Genomic DNA, 24537 nt, shown 5'->3' with positions numbered 1-24537 from the left:
GGCACCTGCAGACAGGGTAGCACGTGCAGAGCCGCCTGGCTGCGCCTCCATGTAGGAGCCAGAGCGGGGGGACATGCTTCCAGGAGCTGCTTGAGGTAAGTGCCGCCCAGAGCCTGCACCCCCTCCCCCCTCTGCCCCAATCCCCTGCCCCAGCCTTGATCCCCCTCCTGCCCACCGAACCCCTCGATCCCAGCCCAGAGCCCCCTCTTGTACCCCAAACCCCTCATCCCCAGCCCCCCCAGATCCTGCACACCCAGCCAGAGCCCTCACCCCCCGCATGCCCCAACAGCCTACCCCAGCTGTGATACCCCTCCCACCCTCTGAACCCTTCGGTCCCAGCCTGGAGCACCCTCCTTCACTCCAAGCCCCTCATCCCCAGCCCCACCCCAGAGCCCGCACCCCCAGCTGGAGCCCTCACCTCCTCCCAAACCCTTACCCCCAGTTTTGTGAGCATTCATGGCTCACCATACAATTTCCATACCCCAATGTGGCCCTCAGGCCAAAAAGTTTGCCCACCCCTGCTGTATCTGATGGAAACCACTTCAAACCAGAGAGTACAGCAACACCCCTAGTTCCAGCTCCTATGTGCCTTCACAAGGGGATTAATGATCCTTCCTTTCCTGGTGGGCGTCTGTGAAACTAAATACATAAGACCCTTGTGCCAAGATCAACTTGGTGTAGGGGGGAAGGGAAGGGCAGGGCAGCAGTCAAGGAGGTGGTTATGTCTATCTCATTCTCAACCTGGTCCAGCTCCAGCATAATTTATAGAATCACAGGGATGGAAGGTACTTCCAGGTGTCATTTATTCTAGTGCAGCCTCCCACACTGAGGCAGGGGCAAGGAAACCTAGACCATCCCCGACAGGTGTTTTTCCAACCTGTTCTTAACCTCCAGGGAGCCAACCAGCCAGGTGAGCTGCTCCACTGCTTAACTGTCCCTATAACTAAGAAGAGTTCCTTAACATCTCAATCTAGCTAACTCTCCTTTGTTGCTGATTTGAAGACTGTTGTTAGGTCTCCCCTCAAGACTACTGCACATGCCTCCACAGATCAGGTTTTCTAAACCCCTTGCCATGTTGTCACCCCTTTCCCCCTCCTTTCAGAGGGGCTGCTCTAATGTTCAGTTCCCGAACCCCTCTCCCTGGGGGGCAGGCCTACGAACCTCAGGTGGCTTCACACCGGGAGGGGTCATTCTCACCTGGCCACTCCAGCCGCTCCTTTGCCCTCCGCAGAGGGGCAGGAATAGGAGCCGGGTTTGTAAAACACTCTAATAATTATTGCCCAGGATTTGTCACTCGGCTACTGGTGGCCTCATTCCCAGGATGCAGCCGGCGATCTGTGCCCCGGGCTCTGCCCATTGCAGGCATCCAAACCACTGAGGTCTGACCCGCTGCCCCTCAGCACCCTTCCTGCCTCCCCCCGGCCCGGCCATTTCGGCCCCGGGATGAGCCGGGATGGGTGGGGCGCGTCCGTGGGTCCCCAGTTTCGCCTTCACTCGGCCCCGGGGCTGCGGCTGGGGAGGGGCGCTCCGCGCGGGTCCTGGGATGGGTGTGAAAAGCAGCAGCTGCCCGGCTCTGGCGGAGCCCGGGGCCAGCCCACGCCCGGAGTGACCCGGGCACGCCCAGACACACGCACTCAGCTCACCCCCATCACGAGCCGAGCGTCCGATAGCCACATCCCCCTGCTCCCCCGCCGCGGCTGCTCCCGGCAGCGTTCGCAACCCGGCACTCGCCGCCCGCCCGTGCCCAAGGCGCGGAGCCCCGGCGGCGGCTGGGGGCCGGAGCCAGAGCCCTGCCCCTCGCCGACTCGCCCCCGGGCTGCAGAGGGCACCGGGGGAAGGGCCCCGCTGGGCGCTGGAAGGGGCTCGGGGGCGGCCCCTGTCCCGCCTGAGCAGCGGCGCCGGGGAGCGCGCCAGGCAGGGCGCAGCAGCCCGCGCGATGCGCCCTGCAGCCGCAGGCCGCCTGCCCTGAGCCCCTATGGAGCCCAACCTCACCGCCGGCGGGGCAGGCAACGCGTCCGGCCGGGCGGCGGGCTCGGGCGGCGGCAGCGAGCTGCTCATCACCTCCGCCTTCGGCACGGTGCTGTCCTGCATGTGCGTGGCCGGGGTGGCGGGGAACGTGTACACCCTGGCGGTGATGTGCCACTCCGCGCGCTGCGCCGCCCCCATGTACAGCTCCATCGTCAGCCTGGCGCTGGCCGACCTGCTCTACCTCTCCACCATCCCCTTCATCGTCTGCACCTACCTGGCGCAGGACTGGTACTTCGGGGACCTGGGCTGCCGCGTCCTGCTCAGCCTGGACCTGCTCACCATGCACGCCAGCATCTTCACCCTCACCCTCATGTGCGCCGAGCGCTACCTGGCCGTCACCCGGCCCCTGGACAGCCTCAAGCGCTCCCGGGGCTACCGCAAGGCCGCGGCCGGCGCCGTGTGGTCCGTCTCGCTGCTGCTCACCCTGCCCATGATGCTCATGGTCACGCTGACCGAGGCGGGCCAGGCCGGGGGCAAGGTGAAGCGGATGTGCGCCCCGACGTGGAGCGCCGACGCCTACAGGACCTACCTGACGGTGCTGTTCAGCACCAGCATCATGGCCCCGGGGGTGATCATCGGCTACCTGTACACGCGCCTGGCCAGGACCTACCTGGAGTCCCAGAGGAACCCGCCCCACAAGGAGGGCAAGAGGTCCCCCAGGCAGAAGGTGCTGATCATGGTCTTCAGCATCGTGCTGGTCTTCTGGGCTTGCTTCCTGCCCTTCTGGGTCTGGCAGCTGGTGCGCCTCTACCACAGCTCCCTGCAGCTGACTTCGCAGACCCAAAAGTGCATTAACTACCTGGTGACCTGCCTGACCTACAGCAACAGCTGCATCAACCCCTTCCTCTACACCCTGCTGACCAAGAACTACCGGGAGTACCTGCGCAACAGGCACCGCAGCTTCTACCGCTTCACCTCCTCCTTCCGCAAGCGGAGCTCCAACCTGCAGTGCTCCTGGGGAAGGGCCCCGTCCTCCAGCAACCAGTATGACTACGGCTCGGAGTCCCTGGGCATGGCCACGCTGAAGGACAAGTGAGGAGGGCGAGGGGCTCCAGGCACCTGGGAACCAGAGGAATATCTGTGCAAGGTAAGGCTGAAGGGACCCACAAAGCCAAGGTACCGCTAGGAATTGGCTCTCGGGGTTTTTCCTTTACATCTTGGGCAAACTCCTTCCAAGCTTTGTCTAGCTCCTGCTCCACGGTTGGTTTACTTTGGTTCTGGGTACTGGTGCCCAGGCTCCAGGACTAGAAACCTGGCGGTCTGAAATCTCCCTTGTCTTGTACATAGTTCTGTTAACTGTTCAGAATGTGTCTCAGGAACGTTTTAAAGACCCTTTTCTTATTTCATCTTGGACTTGAACTCCCCTTTTATAGAGTGTTCTGCACTTTGATCAAACTCTTCTCAGAAGTGGGGAAAGGCTGTATGGGCAGTATGGCCAACCCCAGGCATGACAAACTCATGGGCCAGGTGAAATTGAATAAGAAGACAGGTGGGGTTCTTTTTATTGGCCTCCTGGTTATTGCTGCTGGGGTTTTTTTTCCTTCCTTAGGGATCAGATTTTCAAGCTTTTCTCTGTAATCATGAGGGCTAGAAACTTTAAAAAAGAAAAAAGAAAGCTGGGATTCTCTAAATACCTGACTCCAGGAGCTGGGGCTTAAAAAAAAAGAATATTGTAAGACTCATGATAAAACAGTGACAGTTGGTGACACAGTTGTGGGGGACATGCATTAGAACAATGTTCATGCCAGAATCTCCGTGCAGTCTGCACCAGTCTCTTTTAAGAGCAAGATGAGGAACTTAATGAATTAAATATCATGCTGGTATTGTTTCCTGATTGTGTGATTCAACAACCAGAAATTGCTCTGCAGCCTTGAACCTTTCTACTGCATTTTCTAGAGAAAAGAGGGATAATTCAGTCAGAAATGCACAATAATAGGCCAAATTAATTACTGGTATAACTCCACTGAAGTCACTTTGGCTCAGTATAAACTACTCATTATTGTTCTTCCACCTAACATCTAATAGCCAACCTCCAGCACACTGATTTCCAAAATATGCTTGAAGCCTTTTTTTTAAAGGGTAAAACCTCAATTCAGACAAGATTATTAAGAAGAAATGGTTCATCAGTGGTTTTCCCTTCAGTCGACTGATCACTTCTTTACTCAGCACAAGGGTCTGTAATTATGAGAGCCAAAGACCCTGATCCTTGGCTGCCACAGTCAGGGCTGATGAGAGGCTGGGAAAGGGAGGACAATTGTACCAGGACCCCAAGCACAGTCACCCCCAAAATGTCTAACTGGGATGAAATGGGAGGGGTTGAGACCCCAGAGAACATGATATACCAGGGCCTCATATTTCTCTCAGCAGGCCTGCTCCCAGTGTAACATGGAGTGGAGGAGTGGGGACAAAGATAGCATTAAGTCATGTTTCCTCTCCCCATATCTTGGGTCACTCCCCTGGGATAATTTACAGCACTCTGGGGGCTGCTGTAAATTATACCAGCTGCCAGCGATCCCAGGGACTGTTACAGCAGCTGGCAATGATCAGGACGCACGGAAGCCATAGCCATCTTCCCTGTCCCCCAACCACCCAAGTCCAGCCACAGAGAGGCATGGCAGAGGAGCCACTACATCAACTCTCTGCTATTGAACAGTTTCTTTCTACTAGGGTGATCCCTGCTGAGTCCATTGAAGCCGGGTTTAGGACAGCTTTGTGTTGGACCAGAGGCACAGGGTGGCTCAGCGCAGCCACGGATTGCGACCAGAGAATTCAGCACCGACACATTCTGGGTTTTAGACGTTAGACTAGTCCAGTACTTTTTGGTAGACAAAAGGAGAAAGCCAGGTACATACTGGAGATGAATACCAAGGACACATGGCTACTGCACCATAAGTCATGCACTCATTAATAGAGATGCAACATTTGCTTTGCATTTAATAATAAAAAAAATGTTAACTCCCATCAGGTGGTACTTGTACTCCATCTAACACTACCACTTCCTCTAAGACATGGACGCACTGCTTCAGCCTGTACTGTTACCGTACCGTGCAGACTAGCTAGCTAGCTAAAGTGTCATAGAATCATAGTGTTTAAGGCCAGAAGGGACCACTCTAGTCTGACCTCGTGTACATCACAGGCCACCAGCACCACCCAGAGAAAAGAAGGTCCACCAGTATCTAAGGCCCCTGCCACGGCAGGGAAATCATTGAGATGTACTCAGATAATCCTGATAAGTGACCCATACACTGCAGAAGAAGACAAAAAAAAACAAACAGACAAACGGAAAAAAAAAAACCCAAGGTCACTGCCAATCTGACCTGGGGGAAAATTCCTTCCCAACCCCATATATAAGGATCAGTTACACTCTGAGCATGTGAGCAACTAGCAGCCAGTCAAGCACCTGAGTGGGAGAGAAAGAACGCTCAGCACCACCGCAGTGCCCTGGCCCAACCAGGGGCGGCTCTAGCTTTTTTGCCGCCCCAAGCACAGCAGTCAGGCAGCCTTCGGCGGCTTGCCTGCGGGAGGTCTCTGGTCCCGTGGATTCGGCGGCTTGCCTGCGGGAGGTCCCCGGTCCCGCAGATTCGGCGGCTTGCCTGCGGGAGGTCTGCCAGTCCCGCGGATTCAGTGTACCTGCCGCCGAATCCATGGGACCAGTGGACCTCCCGCAGGCAAGCCGCCAAAGGCTCCCTAACTGCCGCCCTCGCAGGGACTGGCAGGGCGCCCCCCACGGCTTGCCGCCCCAGACACACGCTTGGAGCGCTGGTGCCTGGAGCCGCCACTGGGCCCAACCTCCCTCTGCCCCCCTCGACCATCTCCAGCTGTGGTCATCCCTCATGCTTCAGAGAAAGGAGATTTAAAAAACCGTCTCAGAATACATGGAGCCAGGGAGGGGGAGAATCCCTTACTTATCCTGGACACTGGCCTGCCGAAACCCTGAAGCGTGAGCTTTAGGTAGATTTACATTGATCTAAGGTGCTTATCCCCGAGATTTCTAGGTACCATGACATAGAGCATTATTAGGACACACAATGTGCCAGATACTTTTACAACGTTTTAAGTACTTGCCTTTTTTGGAACTAACCCACCATTTGATTCATCATTTGTAACAAATTGTTTCCTTTCCTTTGTTTCATATTTCTGGGCCTGTCTTCACGACAAACAACACCCATTAAAAAGAAACAAGGTTAAGTTTCATTCTGAAAGGAGGTGTGGGAAGATCTGAGTGTCTCTTTCTCATGCTGGTAGTGGGTGGAATGCTGCTCTCAAGGAACAGAACAATATGAAGGTGAGAGGAGAACCAGGCCATATAGATTACAGACGTTGTCCTTGCAGCTTGCTCATATCTGAACAAAGGGGCTGTTTCCTCATGACCACACAGTGAAAAAACCCCACACTGACTGGAGCCTGTTCTTGTGAAGTATTGAGTATTTGTGACTTCCATTGCTCAGCACCTCGCAGGAACAGGCCCTTAAAGGCCACTTATGTAACAAGATGGTCCCATGCGAAAATGTTGTTGTTTAATCAATGGAGAATAGAATTACAGAGTTAGGAACACGTTAAATCAGTCTTTGTGGATGAATAAAGTACATTATAGAAATGTAGGACTGAAGGCACTTCAAGAGGTCATCTAGAGACCTTTCCCCACCCTAAAGCAGGATTAAGAATACCTCGACCATCTCTGACAGATGTGTGTCTAATGACCTAGTCTTAAAAATCTCCAGTGACAGGGATTAAACAACCATCCGAGGTAAGCTGTTCCAGTGCTTAACTAACTTTACAGTTAGTTTTTCATAATATTTAACTGAAATCTCCCTTCCTGCAGATTACACTCATTACTTCTTGTCCTACTCTCAGTGAACATGGAGAACAAATGATCACCATTCTCTTTATAACAACCATTGACATATTTGAAGACTATTATCATGCACACCTCAGCCTTCCCTTCTCTAGATTAAACATGTCCAGTACTTTCAACCTTTCCTCATAGGCCAGGTTTTTTAAACCTCTCTTATCATTTTTGTTGCTCTCCTTTGGACTCACTCCAATTTGTTCATATCTTTTTTAAAGCGCAGTGCCCCAAAACTGGGCACAGTACTCCAGCTGAGGCCTCATCAGTGCCGAGAAGAGTGTAACAACTTCCTTCCATGTCTGAGATACAACACTCCTGTTAATATGGCCTGGAATGACATTTGTCTTTTTCATAATAGCATTACCCTGGTGACTCATCCAATTTGTGATCTGCTATAAGCCCCAGATCCTTTTCTGCAGCACTGCTGCCTAGCCAGGTATTTCCTATTTGGAATGCTAGTCTTACTATCTGAGGATAGTCTTCTGAAGTTCTAATCTATTTAGGTTCTTCAATACCACAGTATGAGTGCCTATGCTTTAGCCTAGGTAAAGAAGAAAGGGTAATTGTATCACATGATGCCACAGCCCCAGAAAGGGTTTGACCCAGTTTGTATGACATTGATGACAGTGCAGTTAGAGTACTCCCTGAATGTCATATTTCCAGAACACTGGACAAATCAAAGGCATTTCTGAGAAAAGCAGCAATAAAAGGCTGAAGGAATCGTCTTAGAAGGGAAGATATAAATTCTGACATTGCACTGCTGGTGCTACAGTGTTTGCTTCAGTCTAGTCCCACCCCTAAACCATCACCATCCACCTGCAGTTAGCTGGCAGGCTCTGACACATCCCTGGGGGGCTCCTCCACATGAGATCTCACTATAATCACTCACATTCACCAAAGCATGTGGCTGCAAAAGCCTGTCCTCCAAAAGCAATAATGTCTCCTTCACACTGAGAGGCTGCTTCTGGAGGTGCAAGTTCAGGGCACTGACAGAGAGGCAGACAATGCAGACTAATTGGATAGGTGGAAGAGAGCCCAGTGTAACAAGTAAAAGTGGCCAGGGACCAGACTCCAGCAGTGACTATCATTGTGCCATTCAACGGCAACGTGCTAGCAGCATTGCAGGCAAGTCTTATGCCGTTAAATGTACCTTCTAACTGCCTTCTACCACCACAGCTTGACTTGTAGTCCTGTGCAAACGCGACTTCCCAGGAATTTCTCTTATTCCCAGTGAACAGAATTCTACTCAACAGGTGAATATGTATGTAACCAACCCCCTCTCTCACTGTTTCCTTGGAGTAGCAAAACTACCAAAACTTGGGAGCGCTGATCCTGTTCAAAAATAGAAATAGAGGGGAGATTTCACACCAGCTCCTTGGGGCTGTGTCTGACTGATCCTAGCCATTCCTGTTGTTTTAACTGAGATGTCTGTTACTTTTAGAAACTAGGAATTAGTACCCTTTCCAAAAATGGTTTAAGACTTCATACATCTTCCTTTTAACACTCCCTCCCCTCAATTAATTAAGGTGCTAGCACATAGGGCTTTTGGAATGAGTCTAACCAACTCCTCCCCTAGTAGCAAAGGCTTAATTGAGGCTGAAATAGTCCTTAAGGCCCAGAGGCCTATGGGCCTTTAGTGCTGCCTTTAACTATAGCAGACCTGGGCAGATGGTCAATAGGGCACCCTAGTGGACAAAAAAACCTCCCTAGCCACTAGGGATAGCTAAGTAGTAAACAGGTAGGACCCAAAGGATACATTGAGGGTGTGGGTGGTGCAGCAAGTTGCCTGCAATTTTGGTGTAAATTCACGTTGGAGTTGGACTCACGGTAGGACCCCATTAATCCACACAGGGTTGGAATAGTTTCTGTTAAACATGGTAAATTTAGTGAATATGGACCAGACAAAACTCTTTTATAACAGTATTAGCAAATTTTTTTTAGACTAAGTTGTACTATTGCCAACCTCAAGCTTGGAAAAATCATGAGATAGGAGTAAGTTATGAGATTTTAGGTCCTTTTTGTGGGCTCCAGGTTTCTGTGCTTTTAGGGTGCACTGGCTTCATGCTTTCAAGCTTTTTTCTACAACCACAAGGGCTAGAAACCTAATTTTAAAAAAAGAAAAGAAAAGAAAAAAGAAAGCTGAGATTTTCACACAATAACATGAATCCAGGAGCTGGGGCTTTAAGAAAAAATCCAGATATCATAAGACTAATGATAAAATCACAAAAGTTAGCAACCAGTTGTAAATAAGAAGTAACTCCCTTGGTGTCAATTAGCTTGTAACTGAGAGGAACATGTAACTCCTTGTCTAGAAAACTTTTTCTAACATCTGAAAACAATTGTACATGGGTTGCTCATTTTTAGTCTGACCAGGCAAAACCAGAAACTACTTTTAACCTTATATTTTTAAAAATGATTCCCTGATGCAGGTCAAACTCCACTGAGACAGGGCTTTGGTATGTCTGATCTAAACTTACAGGCCCAGGTCTCAGCTAGTTTTCCAGGGAAGTGGGAAGTAGCAGTTTTAGGTAGTACAGCATTTTGTTGTTGTTTGGCCAGAGTTTGCGACTGCAAAACACTGTGCCTATTTCTCAACAAAATCAATAATTTCATCATGAGAAAACTTTTCCAGACTCATTATGTGTTTATAGTAAAATAATAACCATGAAAAGGACCACTAGTCAACGCAGTTCCCCCAAAAAGTTTTCCCCTTCGTTCATCTCAGCTAGTTTCTTTGTTGCAGACACTATAGCTTTTCTACCTTCGGGCTGAAAAAAGAACAGTGCTCTTCTGTGGGACTGGTGAAAATATTTCTGGTTTCCCAGGAGCAGATGAGCTTCTTTGAACCTTGCTGAGTTGCTGCTGACACTTCCGTTTGTTGCTGGCTCTTCCACCTTTTAAAATAAGCTCCCAATAAATAATTGAAGGGCCTGCTGTCCATTTTTAATGACTTTGGTGGTACTTCAAAGCTGACACATGTGGCAGGGAGTTTGCAGGATGTTTGATTCAGAGATTAATATTTGGATCAAATGGTTTAGGTTTTCCTAAGTTGTGTTTTAACATCAGTTTTCATTAATATGTCATTGAACAATAACAGGAGTGATTCTAAGAACATGTTGTAGCCTTTCTAGATAGAGGGCCCTTAAATTAATAGCAAGGGGGAGGCAGGGCCAGCCTGAGGCACTAGCAAGATGAACAATTCTTGGATCTTCCTTTCCATACAGAACCAGGAATTTATGCTCAATTTCCTCACCAGCAGCAAGACCAGAGGAGAAGGCATAAAGCCACTTCCCATCCCAGCCCTCTAGCAGTGGGATATTCCTGCATCTGGTCATTTAGATTTTTGTCAATCCTAAAGCCATCCCTTGGGCAACGCAGCCCTCTCTGCTATGCATAGTAAGTAAATAGATAATAAGCAATGATATGATAAGCTGTTCAAAAACACATGATGCACACAACCCACATAAAAGAATAAATGGACACAAATCAGACGTCAAGAATTACAACATTCAAAAACCAGTCGGAGAACACTTCAATCTCCCTGGCCACTCGATTACAGACCTAAAAGTCACAATATTACAACGAAAAAACTTCAAAAACAGACTCTAATGAGAGACTGCTGAATTGGAATTAATTTACAAATTGGACACCATCAAATTAGGCTTGAATAAAGACTGGGCGTGGATGGGCCATTACACAAAGTAAAACTATTTCACCATGTTTATGCGCGCGCACACACACACACACACACACACACACTTCCTTACATCTCCTTGTCAATGCTGGAAACGGGCCATTTTCATTACCACTACAAACAGTTCTTTTTCTCTCCTGCTGATAATAGCTCACCTTAACTGATCACTCTCCTTAGAGTGTGTATGGTAATACCCATTGTTTCATGTTCTCTGTGTATATATATATCTTCCTACTGTATTTTCCACTGCATGCATCCGATGAAGTGGGTTGTAGCCCACAAAAGCTTATGCTCAAATAAATCTGTTACTCTCTAAGGTGCCACAAGTACTCCTGTTCTTTTTACACAACCCACAGTATCCCATCCATGATGTCTCAGCTCCCAAGAATCCTGGGAAGCCATTTCTTTAATCATTGTCAGTTTCTTTGGAATGTGTATCTTTTCCTCACCCAAAACAACACAACAAAAAACCCTCCCCACTGTCAGTGTTAAATATGCAGTCAAGTTAGGCTATTTTACAAATGTTTCCTTCAAAGAAAGAGGATGGAGGAAATAGCTCATAATTTCATGAGAGGTCCACGTGGGTTTGGAATGGCAGGGGCTAGAGAATACCACCCTAGGACAGTTATTTCCTAACTGTTGCGCTGCTCTACAGACATCCAGCTAAATGTGCCTTCTATTGTATTTCTGGGGAGCAGTGCTGTCCCCTAGTGGTCAATTAGGGCATTTCCTATGGATGACCTGAGGCAAAAATTCACTGCCCGCTTCAGCTTCTAAAATGCGGGGGGGGGGGACTTTTTGGCCCAAGGGCCAGATCTGAGCATGGAAATTGTATGGTGGGCCATGAATGCTCACGAAATTGGGGGTTGGGGTGCGGGCCCTGGATTGGGGCCAGAAATGAGGAGTTCAGGGTGCGGGATGGGGCTCCGGGCTGGAGCAGAGGGTTGGGGTGCAGGTTGTGGGGGTGAGGACTCTGGCTGGCGGCATGGGCTCTGGGGTGCAGGAGGATGGAGCCGAGGAGTTCAGAGGGCAGGAGGGGGATCAGGGCTGGGGCAGAAGGTTGGGGTACAGGAAGGGGTGCAGGCTCCAGCTGGATATGCAGGCTCTGGGGTGGGGATGAGGGGTTGGGGGTGCAGGAGAGTGCTCCAGGCTGGGACCGAGGGGTTTGGAGGGGGATCAGGGCTGGGGCAGGGGGTTGGGGAGTGTAGGGAGTCAGGGATGCAGGCTCCGAGTGGCACTTACCTCAAGCAGCTCCCAGAAGCAGTGGCCAGGAAGCTCTGCACACTGCCCCATCCACGGGCACCTCCCCTGCAGCTCCCATTGGCTGCAGTTGCCAGCCATTGGGAGTTGAGGGGGTGGCACTTGGGGCGGGGCAGCATGTGAAGTCCCCTGGCTACCCCTATGCATAGGAGATGGAGAGGGGACATGCCGCTGCTTCCGGGAGCCATGTGGAGCCATGGCATGTGCAGAGCAGAGCAAGCCCTGGACCCCGCTCCCTGGCAGGAGCTCGAGGGCCGGATTAAAATGTCTCAAGGGCCAGATGCGGCCCCCGGGCTGTTGTTTGCCCTCACCAGTTCTAAAAGGTGCCTGGCTGTAGTTAATGAGGTCATAATAATATTGCTTTCTTTTGTAATATTCCTTTCATGGTGTCACACGGAGAAGAAAGCCATTAAGGAGAGAGATCTTATTTTCAAAGCCTGATTTGTCACCCTCATGTTTCTAACTGGGCAGAATCCAAACTGGCTCCAGTCTTGTGATTATGTGCACCAGCCTCACTGGCAGCCTCCAGAGAAAGGAGCAGGGCTCTGGGAGTAGGGTGACCCAATAGCAAGTGTGAAAAATCGAGACACTTTTTTTTGGAGGGGGGGGGCAGGAGGAGGGTATAGTTGCCTATATAAGACAAAGCCCCTAATATCAGGACGGGACGTCTGGTCATCCTGCATGGGACTAACTAGTGTTTGGCATAGCTGCTGCAGCAGAAGGAGCTAACACATTTTAATTTGCCACATAACATTGGTGGCTGATTTGGGTGTTTGTTTGGGGATTTATTTTTGGGGGGGGGAGACAGAGGGGACTGGGTGCACCAATGCTGGTTTAATTTACAAAATTCTAGTGGCATCTTCATAAAGTCCCCTTTACACATCCTCCTTTAAAGGCAAGAAGGGTTCTAACTGAAAGCTAACAGTGAGGACGAGTGGCCCCCTGGTTAGGGCCTGTTTGACCTTGGGTGAGTCACTGAGACCCAGCTCCACAAAAGAGACATGGGTGTTGTGTTGCTCAGTGTTGGAGCACCCAGAAAGTCACAGGAACAACACTGTGACCCACAAAGCCTGAGTTTAGGTGCCTAAGCTCTTATACAATGAATGGGGACAGGGAGGTACTCTAGAATAGGATCCACAAAAAACAGCATGCTACGTGGGGAGCCGTCTAAACTAACCAATGGGGAATGCCAACAGGAAATGCGTATGCTAAGCCCTGGCCCTTTTATGGCATTTTGTGCCTCAATCTGGGCTGCAAGGAGGTGCCTATCTCTGCTTGTGATTCACAATCTGGGGGAAGATAGATGCTTGGCTGCAAAAGTCATGTGTGGGCCCCGATCCACTCAGTGCGCTCAGAGGCTTTTGTGAACAACAATCTAAGGTGCCTGTTTCTCCCCATTCATTGTACAGGAGCCTAGGCACCTAATGGAGGCTTGGTGACTCACACTGTGATTTTCTAGGCGCACAGAAAACCAGCATCACACCTAAGTACCTTTGTGAATGTAGGCTTCCCGGGCCTCGGTTCCCTACCTGTAAAATGGAGACAATGGCACGTTCAGTCGCACAGGGTGTGTGTGAGGATAAATCCATTACGGATGGTGAGGGGCTCTGACACTATGGAAGTGGGGGTAATAAAAGTACCTAAGCGCTCTAGGTTCCAGTCAGACTGAACCCTTAACCCAAAGGAAGCTTCTGAAACTGGAATGGGCTCTCAGGCCTGAAGTAAACTCCCGAAGCTCATGCCAGGAGCTTGCTCTGAGCTGAACTAAACTCTGGACTCCAGAAGTCTTCTGAGTTATGTCACACTCCCCAGCTGAAGGGAGCTCCTGGGCTGTGCTAAACCCTCCAATTGGAAGGAGCATCTCCTGGAGCAGGCTTCCCAGCTAAACTGACTCTCCACCTGAAATTGGCACCTGTGTGAGACCATCTGTATAGTCCCTTAAGCCCACTCCTAATAGGTTTTGGCCAATCATCCCCCTTCACCTGACTCAATATGGAGCCTCACAGCTACTAGCCAATGCTGCAGCCTTTCCCGCTGCCAAGGAAAACATCACCAGTGTAGTACCCCAAGGTGAAAATATGTCAGTCCCTGTTTTGTTTTGTTTTCTAGATAAGGACAGTTGGAAGGAGGAAAGGAGAACCCCCCTGCAGAGCACTCCCTGCAATTGGGTCCTATTTCTCTGTCCCTCATTGGGACCCAGAAAGGAATTTTAATAGAAATTAACCATCTCACAAACCAGCTTTCTGGGCCATCATCTTCTCTATTAGTTCAAAGCCATAGGGCACGAGGGACAGTGAGAATGACTCCCTAGTCCAGTGGTGAGGGCACCCAGCTGGGAAAGCCAAGATCTATTCCCCTTACTCCAATCACTCTTTCATTATTTATCTACATTGGAACAAACAGGGGAGACCATGGGACTCCCATGTCAGAATATCCCAGTGCTTAGAGCACTCACTGGATAGGTGGAAGACCACTGTTCAAATCTTTGTTCCCCTCTGGCAGAGAAGGGGGAAATGAACCTGGATCTCTCACATCCCAAGTGAGTGCTCTAACCACTGGGCTAAAAGTTATAAGTTGGGTAGTGCCACCGCCGCTGCTGCTGCTCTGGGGTTTAGGTGGGAGACAGGCATCTGAACACTTAGCGGGAGGCAGCAAGACACAGGCCCAGAGGCAGAAACATAGGTGCTGAGGGAACTTTTACCCTGAACACTTAGGTACCAAGTGTGTTTAGGCACCTACGAGGTTTGTGGATCATAGTGGCATGAAAACTAGGACTCACACACTTAAATCAGGGGTTTAGGCTCCTTAGCACCTTTGTAGATCTCACCCGAAATAACTAATTTCATCAGAATAAAACCACCCATCAGTGTCCTATACATGGGTATTATTAACTGGCCTCCAATATTAGCTGTCGTTGGCAGCTGTTGTGACTTATAATTGACATGGTGTTCCCAAAGTTGCAAAGCAAACTCCACTTTGCTAGTTGCTTGATCACCGCTCATTGTTCAGGCTCTAGGGTACAATGAGGCTTTCTGCATGCATCCGGATTGGCATCTCAAAGCCAGCGCCTGCATTTCTGGTTCAAAATAACTGTGATTCATCCAAGCAAAGAGACTACAACTAAACTGTGTGTCTGTAAGCCTGGAGTACTGGAGAAAGCCACAAGTGGTGTAACTACAGTGGTGCAAGTGGTGCAGTCACTGGCCAGGGACCACAAGATTATAGGGACCCAACCAGAGTACTGTTTCAATTTAGAACCTAGGAGTCCAGAGAGACAAGTGGGGTGCCATGCTCGGTCTGGAGATAAGGGGACTGCACCCCTAACTAGTACAGTGGATAGGGCCCACGCATCCAGGAACCTGGATACCTACTGCCTGGAGATGTAACCAGTTGGTAGGTTCAGACTACCTCCATTGGACAGAATGCAGGTATCCAGAAATTGGGGTGACGGGCTGTCTGTGCTGATGCTGAAAGAGGCTTCTAGCTGTGTAGGACACTTGGATCTAGCCACACATAGATAACCTCATTCGTGCCACCACCAGCCCAGCAGAAGTTGATCCAAGTCATGCCATGCAGCAAAGGAGACAGGCCTGCGGGGCAGAGTGGGGCCCACTGGCCCCTGAGGAAGGGGGCAGCTGAGAGGTGGGTCCCCTCCAGCTGGGGCAACCCTGGGCCTCAGATGTGAGCAGCTGGCAAGGATATGCAGAGAAGGCATGGGGGCATCGCAATGTTGGGGGTTGGGAGCAGCCTGGAGACACTCCCCTTACTCCCCCTCCCCCAGTGGAGTGCAAGGTAGAAGTATCAGCCACTTTGTATGGGGGAGGTGGCAGTGAAGAGGAACTGGCAACTTGCCTCCCAGCTCTCCTTCCCCCAGTGCTCCGAGATCTGAGCTGGGGAGGTGGGGGTCAGGGAGTTGAACTGGAGTCGTTGAGGGTGGGGGAAAAGGGGTTGGATGGAGCTCAGAGGGTCTGGATCAACACTGGGAGAGGAGGGTTGGAGGGGAGCTGGGGGAGGGCTTGTGGGGGCCTGGAGAGGCGGGAAGTGTGGGGCAGGCAGTGAGCTAAAAGGGGCTGGAGGGGGGATTAGATCCGGGTTGGGGGAGCTAGGGTTGGACTGAAGGAGGCTGGAAGAGAATTGAGGAAGAACTGGAGGGGAGCAAGGGGGGACCATGGAGGGAGCTGGAGGGTTGTAGAGGGTTGTGAGGGAGCTGGAGCTATGGGGGTGCTGGAAGGGGGTGGATTGCAGAATCAGGAAGAGGGCCTTTAACCTATTCTTGCACCAGGGCCCTCTGGGACCTTCTTACGCCACTGAGTCACAGCTTTGGGGACATGTTCCAGTAGTAACTTCTGGCAAACTCATTGTAATTCACCCTCTTTTTTAATTTGGAACTGTTAATTTCACAGCTGAGAACCATCAGGACTGCAGCTGCGAACTATATCCTAACCAAGTTTTCTCTAGAGTAATTACTTTGCAGGTTTGATTGAATATAACGTCATCCAAAAATGTAGAGGGGTGAAGAAGGGGCAAGTGCGTGAACTATTTGTATTGCAGGAGTGCCTGGGAGGAGAGAAGAGGGCAATTGGGACACCAATACATTAGATGCCCCCCAAATATTTCTATTGTGGGGGTTTTAGCCCCTCCTTCCCCCCTGATTCCACTGCCGCCGCTGGACTCCATTCTAGAACCTCTGTGCTCCCAGCCTTTGTTGCATATGGCCTCAGGAAAGCAAGAGGCATATTTATAAAACTCTAACTAAAAAGTTAGAGGGTTTTCTCCTGATTTTGTTTTTTATGCAGAAAAGCAATCTTTAACTCAAAACTTTTGACAGAAGCTCATGGATTCAGAACATTTATTTTTTATTTAAGATGTTTTAAGAGATAAGTTTAGGCCTTAAATTTTATATTAAATTCAGATTTTATTTTAAACAGGTTTATTTTTAAAAAGAAGAAAATATAATTTTAAAAAACAAAACAAATCCAATTTAAATAAAAAAATTATTTTTTGGGGATTTTTCAAAAACTCATTAATTTTTATCCACCTGCCCTCATGCCTAAGTCAAATGGCTGATAATTGAAAAAAAAAACTACCCCACCCCAGATTTTAAGAAGCAAACATAAAGAAAGGTAAAATCTAGAGAACTAGAATGGGGTAAAACTTCCGCTAAAGATTTAACACCTCTTAAATAAGATCAGTGTCCAGAACTCAATGTTTTAAAGCATATTATAAACTTTACAGCAAAAAAGTGAAACTTTCTAATATTGTCTAACAGTGAAGCTGATTTTTTTTCAGCTCTACTTTGCATCACAAGAAATCTTTATATAGCACCTTCCAGGAAGCCTCATTAAGCCTGCAAACAAAACAACAAAAACACAACCCCCCACATCAACAGTTCTACTCTCTGAACTAGAGATAGGGGAACTGCATAACAGAGCCCTGCATCAAATTTTAGAGCCTTGGTGCCAAACACCCACCCTTGGAGATGTATTCACCTGGCCTATTCAGGCTCTGCAGTATGTAAGCTTTTGTTTGAAAAAGGGAAAAATTAAAACGATTATCTACATTAGAAAGTCCCACCAGTGAAACAATAGGGATTCTAGATATACTATATCTTGATGCATATAGATGAGTTTAGATTCATTCTTTTACCAACATTTTAGCTAAATCAAAATGTGTGAGGTTTAAACCAGTTTAAGTGCATCAGCATTAAGGATTTGCACCAGTGTAACCTGCATGAATTTAAATAGAATTATGCTGGTGCAGCTTGTCTCCTGTAGAACAGCCCTAAGACTCTAGCTCCTGTGCCTGCAAAGATACTTGGTTAAATCAATGAAATGTTATCTTCTGGTGTCTGCGTGGCATCTGAAACAATAGCTGGGAGAGGTGTAAAAATGGTCCCTAAAAATGTCATTGGGGGTTAACTCTAATGTCTGATAATGACATTAAATATCAAATATCTATAAACAGTTTAATTGCCCATAATTTTAGCAGATGAACGAGGAGTGGGGTGGGACTGGAGTCCATGAAGGAAACTAGGAGCTGCCTGTTGAGATGGAAATGCTGAGGGAAGAAAGGAGGATGAGAAACAAAGGTCAGAAATAGCAACATCCTGAAGAGAAGCGGATCTTCCCACTGAATGACATGGTACGTGACAATAAGGAACTGAACAAATAATAAATAACTAAAAGTTCAATTACTACAAAGGCCATATATAACCCTTCCCTTTTGTGGAGTCCTCTCTTTGACATCTGGGGGAGTTCCAATTGCTGTGCATTGAAGAGTGTCCATGGTCCAGAATTTATACCCCAACCAAAGCCTACAGTGAGATGGGGAAGTCAGTCTTCTACACAACTAGAGTTTGAACCCCATGCTTTAGAGCTTTTCAAGATGGGGGTCCCAATTAGGATGTGAGAGGAAAGAGAAACTAGACATTTCCTATTAAGAGCAGAGTCTCTCCCAATACTATTTCCACGTTTTCTTGTTTTTTTAAAAAAAGACCATTGTCTTCAACTAGGAGCAAGTAGCAGCTTTGATGCTCTTCTCGAGTCAGAGGTGGTGAGTTGCTGCTGTGTATCTCCACCTGCTCTTTTCATGCCTTTGCCCTGTCAGTAATGCAGTTTTTTTCAAGAATCTCTACTGTTTTGTTTCCCCACTAAATTCTTAAGACATACAATACCACTGCTGGGTCTTAACATTCATAACAGCTCAGATGGTTTATATATTATGCCTTCCTTGTATGCAATACAAAAGCAATAGTCCGATCATGAAAAGAGTAGGGGATATGAGGAAAAACTGCTGATCAGCTGCATTCTGAATGGGGCAAAGGATGTTGTCAGTGCAGATGCCCTTTCTTAATGCCCTTACATTTCTCGTTGCATTAAGATTCACTCTGACAGTGGAATGTCACACCAAGAAGTAAAAACATCTGGGGCTTGACTCATGCCAGTTAGTTGGACTGGACAGGGGGCTGTATGGAGGGGTATCTCTTTCTGCTAACAACCATCTACCATGCTGGGCTAAGCTGTCAGTCCTGCTTAGAACACACATCCAGTGTTCAGCTTTGAATTCCAGATATTTCTGAAGAAAATAAAAGCACCAGTTGTTTTATGCCCTTAGATACCCAGTAACAGGGACAGTAGAGATACACTACCTGGAAATAGAAACAAGTAGAGCTTCTGGATTGGGTCTGGCTGAGTTAGGGTGACCAGATAGCAAGTGTAAAAAATGGGGACGGGGGGGTGGGTAATAGGTGCCCATAGAAGATAAAGTCCCCAAAATCGGGACTGTCCCTATAAAATTGGAACATCTGGTCACCCTAGGCTGAGTACATGTTTTAGCAATGGGAGTAACTGTGACTTCTCTTCAAGTTCCTTTCATGATATTGTTTCCCTCACCTAATGGCAGTTAGAGCACTACAAGCAAGTACCTTTACAGAGACATATTAAATCCGTTGGACAGTTAAAGCTTTTGGCTGCAGATCTTAAATGTCTGAGGTGACATTTTGGCTCCATTAAAGTCAATGGGAATCTTGCCATTGCTTCCTGGTCCCATGGGAGTGCAGTGAGTATGAGTCAATAGGAATTTAAAATGGGTACACACACTGGCTAAGCCATAGCCCGACCCTCAGCACAGCCATATTTTCCCTAATATGGTCCTGGTAATTAAAACAAAAACAAAACAAGAGCAGAACTTCCTAGAACTTAGGACAGGCAAAGGACAGAATTCTCAAGAAATCCACTATGGATAATCGATTCAGTCATTGCTTAGTTATGTGAAAATACCCTAGCACAGTACGATGATTAGTGCAGCTGATGGAGTTACTTGAAGACACAGTATCTAGCAGAATGTAAGTAAAGAACAGGGATAACAAGAACAATCCTGACAGCAGGGCCTGCTCCAGGCACCAGCATTCCAAGCAGGTGCTTGGGGCGGCAATCTGCAAGGGGCGGCAGTCCCCGTGTTTTTGCCCCCAAGCAGTGCGCCAAATTGCCGCCGCGGTCGGTGGGGGCAGTGCGTGCCCCATTAGGGCGGCACGCGCATTTCCTCAGTGGCGGCAATTCGGCGGCAGCTTCTATGTTCAGCTGTCCGTGGCAGCGCAGCTTCTTTCTTCTGGCTGAAGACAGAAGCTGCCGCGGAAATGTGCGTGCCGCTGTAACGGCACACGGACTGCTCCCGCCATCCGCAGTGGCAATTCCGTGCGCTGCTTGGGGCGGCCAAAACAGTAGAGCCAGCCCTGCCTGACAGTGAGATGGCCATAAGCATTGTGGCCTCCCAGAGACATTAAAAATCTGCATACCCTGGCAGAGATGCCCTATGCCAACTTCCACCAATAATCACTTCAGACACTGTCTTGTCATATTACATGACATGTGCATGCTCAACATACAAAGGAACATCATATGCAAGAGTCAAAACTTGCAAGTTTCTCCGCTTTCCTGCTCTCTGTGGGGCAGTTTGCAATGGTGATTTGTGATGGAATGGCCACTTCCAGATAGCGTGTCCAACAGGAGTGAATAGCCGCAGGGTTATTGTTGGACCAACTCCTTCACTAAAACAAGAGAGTGACAAACACAGCATGAAAGCGCTGGGCAGGATTAACTGACCTTATTGGCAAGAGAGGGAACAGTGTGCCATGCTAGCTAGAAATAATGAAAGCAGGCATGTGTTACAGCCTGTGGCAGCCCAGCTACCTTCTCCCTCTCCTTGCAAAAGGCATGCAGACCCCGCATCACTACCAAGATTGCCAAAAGTGAGAGAGGTTTGCTGGTTTAAAGGTTGATCTAATTGCATCTGGCTAAATCCTGTTCTAGTCCCAAGTTACAATCCGAGTACTGTGTACTTTCATGCTGTGGAATTTGCCATAGAATCATGCTCCAGAACCACAGCTTTCATTTTTTAAAGAAAGTTTCTAGCACTCATGATTGTGATAGCCTTGAAAGCAGTGTGTAAACTGATGCAGTGCTGTCTCCCCAAGTCTGCAGCCAGCCTAAAGCAATAGCTCAAAGGGCTGCAGTGGTCTATCCGTCGTAACCAGCAGTTAACGTAGAAACCTGAACCTGAAAAGTTAAATGCCAACAGTAATCCTCTGGCTTCTGTGATTCATTTGTATCATGTCAGTACAAAAATCTTTGACATATTGAAAACAGAAGTGTCAGGACAGCATCAAAATAAATGTAATGTAACCCCTGCCACTGTACTGCACTGATTCTATTTTCAGATTTAATTAAATTTTTTAATGTAACGTAGGCTTCTGCAGAGTTTGCAGAGACAAGGTGATCCAATATCTTTTATTGGATCACCCTCTGTTGCAGTCTGCGCTGCTGGAGTGCTACACAATCTAGGGGCTTTGCTGCAGAATTTAAGTGCAACTTGCTATGGAGGGCATGGGGCCTTTCTGAGAAAAATGGCATGAACGTCCTGGCTATTTTGTGATGCAGCCTGTGATACATGCATTGGACTGTTTTCTGGGTCTCTTCAAGGTGACCTGCTGAAGGAGGCATTCGTTGTCATGTCCTAAACCTGCTTTAAATCCAGTGACAACCACCAACAGGCAAGTGGAAACTCAATGAGATACTGGTGTGCAGGGAGGCTAGCTGGGTACCGCATGGAGGGGGACTTGGCTATCCTAGGTTTTTTATTTCCGTAGCAGTTTGGGTTAGCCTGAGATTGTATCAGTTCTCCCTGACAGACTAGGTAAACTCCTGGAACCAAAGTGTGCATGGGGAGAGAAAAGGAATTTTGTTTTTTCCCCAAAACCAACTCATCAAAATGAAAGAGCAACTTAACCCCAAAGAACCCATTCAAAACTGTTCAAGGAGGCACTAAATTCAGCAGCCAGAATGACAGTCTGCACTCAGATCCCCAAGAGTCTTTCAAAGCAAGAGCAGAACAGGGAGCCTGTGGGATGCAGCAGATGTTCCAGCGGCTGCTTATCCTCCGTTAGGGGTGGGGAGGGTAGTCACTCTCCAGGAAGACCTGATGGGAATTTCAGGGAATATTCTAGGCCTCAGTGGTTAGAGCCCTATTGATTTTGGGGAAAATCAGAGAACCGAAAATGAGGGACACATGCATTTAGGGTGACCAGACAGCAAGTGTGAAAAATCGGGATGGGGGGGGTAATAGAGCCTATATAAGAAAAAGACCCAAAAATCGGGACTGTCCCTATAAAATAGGGACATCTGGTCACCCTACATGCATCTCTCTGTCTTGGTACAAAGCTCCCATCATGCTAGACTTGGGAGACAGGTGATCCGAAACAGGCTGAAACAGCTGGTGCTGGGAGTCAAGGAACCAAGACTCGATCTTCCCTACACACCTCCTATTGCAGGTTCTTACCCTGGGAGCTGTTCCAGAAACTGTACTGATGCTATGGAACTGAGAAATATTTTTAGCAGCAAAATTATGTCAAGCCTGCCAAGCGTAGCTGTTCACACCGGCACTTGTTGTGGCAAAAGTTTTGTCTTTCAGTTTTTTGCTGTTTTTTTTTAAACTCCTCTGAAAGATAAAAGTTTTGTTGTTCAGTTGCCAGGGTAGACATAGCCTGAGGCTGTCTAAAGTAGAGAGCTTACAGCAGCGCTGCTGTACCAGTGCAGCTGTGCTGCTGTAAGAGCTCTCAGGTAGACGCTCTGGAGCTCTCCTGTTGACATAACTAATCCCCCCCGCCTTCCCAACGAGCGGTGGTAGCTGTCTCCCACTGACACAGCGCTGTTCACACTAGCACTTAAGCTGGTGTAACTTATGTTCTCAGGGGGGTGGAGCAACATCAGTTTTGCCCACAGAAGTTGTAGTGCAGACACAGCCTTACGCTAGAGTGAAGCTGCAGAAACTCTTGTGAAGTCACTCAGGATTTGCGACAGAGTAAACTGAGAGCAAACGTCACCCCCAACTCTTAAAGGTTGAATAAATCCACTGCACAAGCTCACAGGGCCTTGACCTGGTTGAGGTGCGGAGGGGGAAGTTTTCAGAGGCATATTTATAAAATATAACCTCTTGCTTTCCTGAGGCCATATGCAACAAAGGCTGGGAGCACAGAGGTTCTAGAATGGAGTCCAGCGGTGGCAGTGGAATCAGGGGGGAAGGAGGGGCTAAAACCCCCACAATAGAAATATTGGGGGGGCATCTAATGTATTGTGTGTCCCCCCCAAAAAAATGTTTTCTGCCTCCACAATATCCCACAAAGGCGAGAGCAGGATTTGCCTCTGTTTCTGCCTCTGCACATATGTGCGTGGGGGGTGGAGGTGAAGGTGGCTGTGGGACCCAGAGAGGTTCTGGAGCAGTTGGCACTGGCCACCAGGGAGCAGGTAGCAACATCTCTCCTCTCCCTGCCTTCCAGCCACTGTGGGTCCTGGAGGAGACACCTGGCCTCGGGGAGGGGCAGGAGCACATGTGCTAGCTGTTGGGGAGGGGTGGGGGACAAGGCCCAGCACCTAGGGGGCAGGGGAGCATCAGTGCACAGGATGCCAGCTAGCGGGGGAGGGGGTGGGAAGAGAGCACCGGGCACCAGCCGCAGTAGGAACTGCTGGGATGCCCCTTGCCAATCTGGAGCTACCCCCTACTGCTTGCTGAGTCTCGGTAGCTCCCCTCACACCCCGGTTCTGTTCCCCCTTGGAGTCCAGAGTGGCACCACACAGGGAATGCTACCAGTGGCAAAGGCAAAGCAGGGATGGAGCATGAGGCATTCTGCCTAGTAATCAGGACTCTTCCTTTCACTCCCTGTAGCTTGTCTGAATGCTGGAAGGAGGAGCAGCCAGGGCTGATTATGTGGCGTGGGCTGGTAGAGAAAGGTGCTCAGAATTGATCTCTTCCCTTCTAGTGTTGCCAACCCATGACTTTACTACAAATGTCACAACGCTTGCTGTGGGTTTTTCTTAAAGCCCCAGCTCCTGGATGTGACACTGGCGAGACTTTGGAAGCATGAAAATTTCAAAAGACTATTAATGTGCCACCAGGATTAGTCATAAACTTTTGTATCTATAAATGTTCTCTGAGCTAGGGACTGTTTTCTAACGTCCTGGAAGGGGCAGGGGTTCCTCAGCTTCCCCACCAAGGATTAAAATTAGTGTTTGTGTGGGCGTAATCACTGCAGATCCTGGCACAGGTAAACAACTCCAGAGAAGTGCCACCCCGTGGAGGAATTGCACAGACTAAGTCAGACTGGATTCAAGACGCCCAGGAGACAAAGAAAGAGTTTGGGGTATAAAGAGAAAGTCTAGACTGACTATGGGGCCTTCATTTTGATCCAAAAACTGACATAAGATTGTAAACAAGAGGACAAAACCCTGCTGCAGGGTTTGAAGGATTGGGACCTGCAGGGTCTCCCGGTGGAAAGCGGGTGACATCTAGTCTGTGTATAGGCTGTTTATTGTTTTATGTTTTTTCCTAAAATAAATGTTCTGTGCTCTGTGGAAGCTGGCTGGGCATTGGTAATCCTGTTATTGCCTGTAAGAGACAGCAAACCACAGGTGTTGGACTAAGGTCAGACCTGCTGGGATAGTCACAGTGAATGGCAGGGAGGACTGCCAGTCTAAATTCTTGGTCTGGAGGGAGAGGGACATGAGTTCCCTCCAATATGCAAGGGGACTGTTGCCCCCTTACTAACATTCAGTGGAGGTGTTTTGGTTGCTAGTTCCCAGCAATAAAAGGGGAGGGGTCGATGGGAAATCAGGACCCTGAGACACTCCCCAGGAACAATGGCAAGAGGCCAATGCTC

General features: G+C 48.8%; 1 protein-coding gene across 5 annotated transcripts in view; it reads left to right on the top strand.

Annotated features, from left to right (window-relative positions):
* Positions 1-1842: 1842 nt before the first annotated feature.
* Positions 1843-24537, top strand: part of LOC123346243 (urotensin-2 receptor-like) — a 32503-nt gene continuing 9808 nt past the window's right edge. The window contains exons 1-2 of one of the 5 annotated variants that reach the window (XM_044983530.1): positions 1843-3115; positions 23547-24079. In XM_044983530.1, coding sequence (XP_044839465.1) covers positions 1976-3064 — 1089 coding nt within the window. In that variant the 5' untranslated portion in view covers positions 1843-1975 and the 3' untranslated portion in view covers positions 3065-3115; positions 23547-24079. Of the gene's footprint in view, positions 3116-6204; positions 6314-21307; positions 21379-22935; positions 23129-23546; positions 24080-24537 lie in introns of those variants that run through there. The other 4 variants (XM_044983531.1, XM_044983529.1, XR_006572954.1 and 1 more) reach the window with 4 other exon arrangements.

The sequence above is a fragment of the Mauremys mutica genome, chromosome 12 (genome assembly GCF_020497125.1).
Source record: "Mauremys mutica isolate MM-2020 ecotype Southern chromosome 12, ASM2049712v1, whole genome shotgun sequence".
Taxonomy (NCBI): domain Eukaryota; kingdom Metazoa; phylum Chordata; order Testudines; family Geoemydidae; genus Mauremys; species Mauremys mutica.
This window is presented reverse-complemented; position numbering and strand designations above follow the sequence as displayed.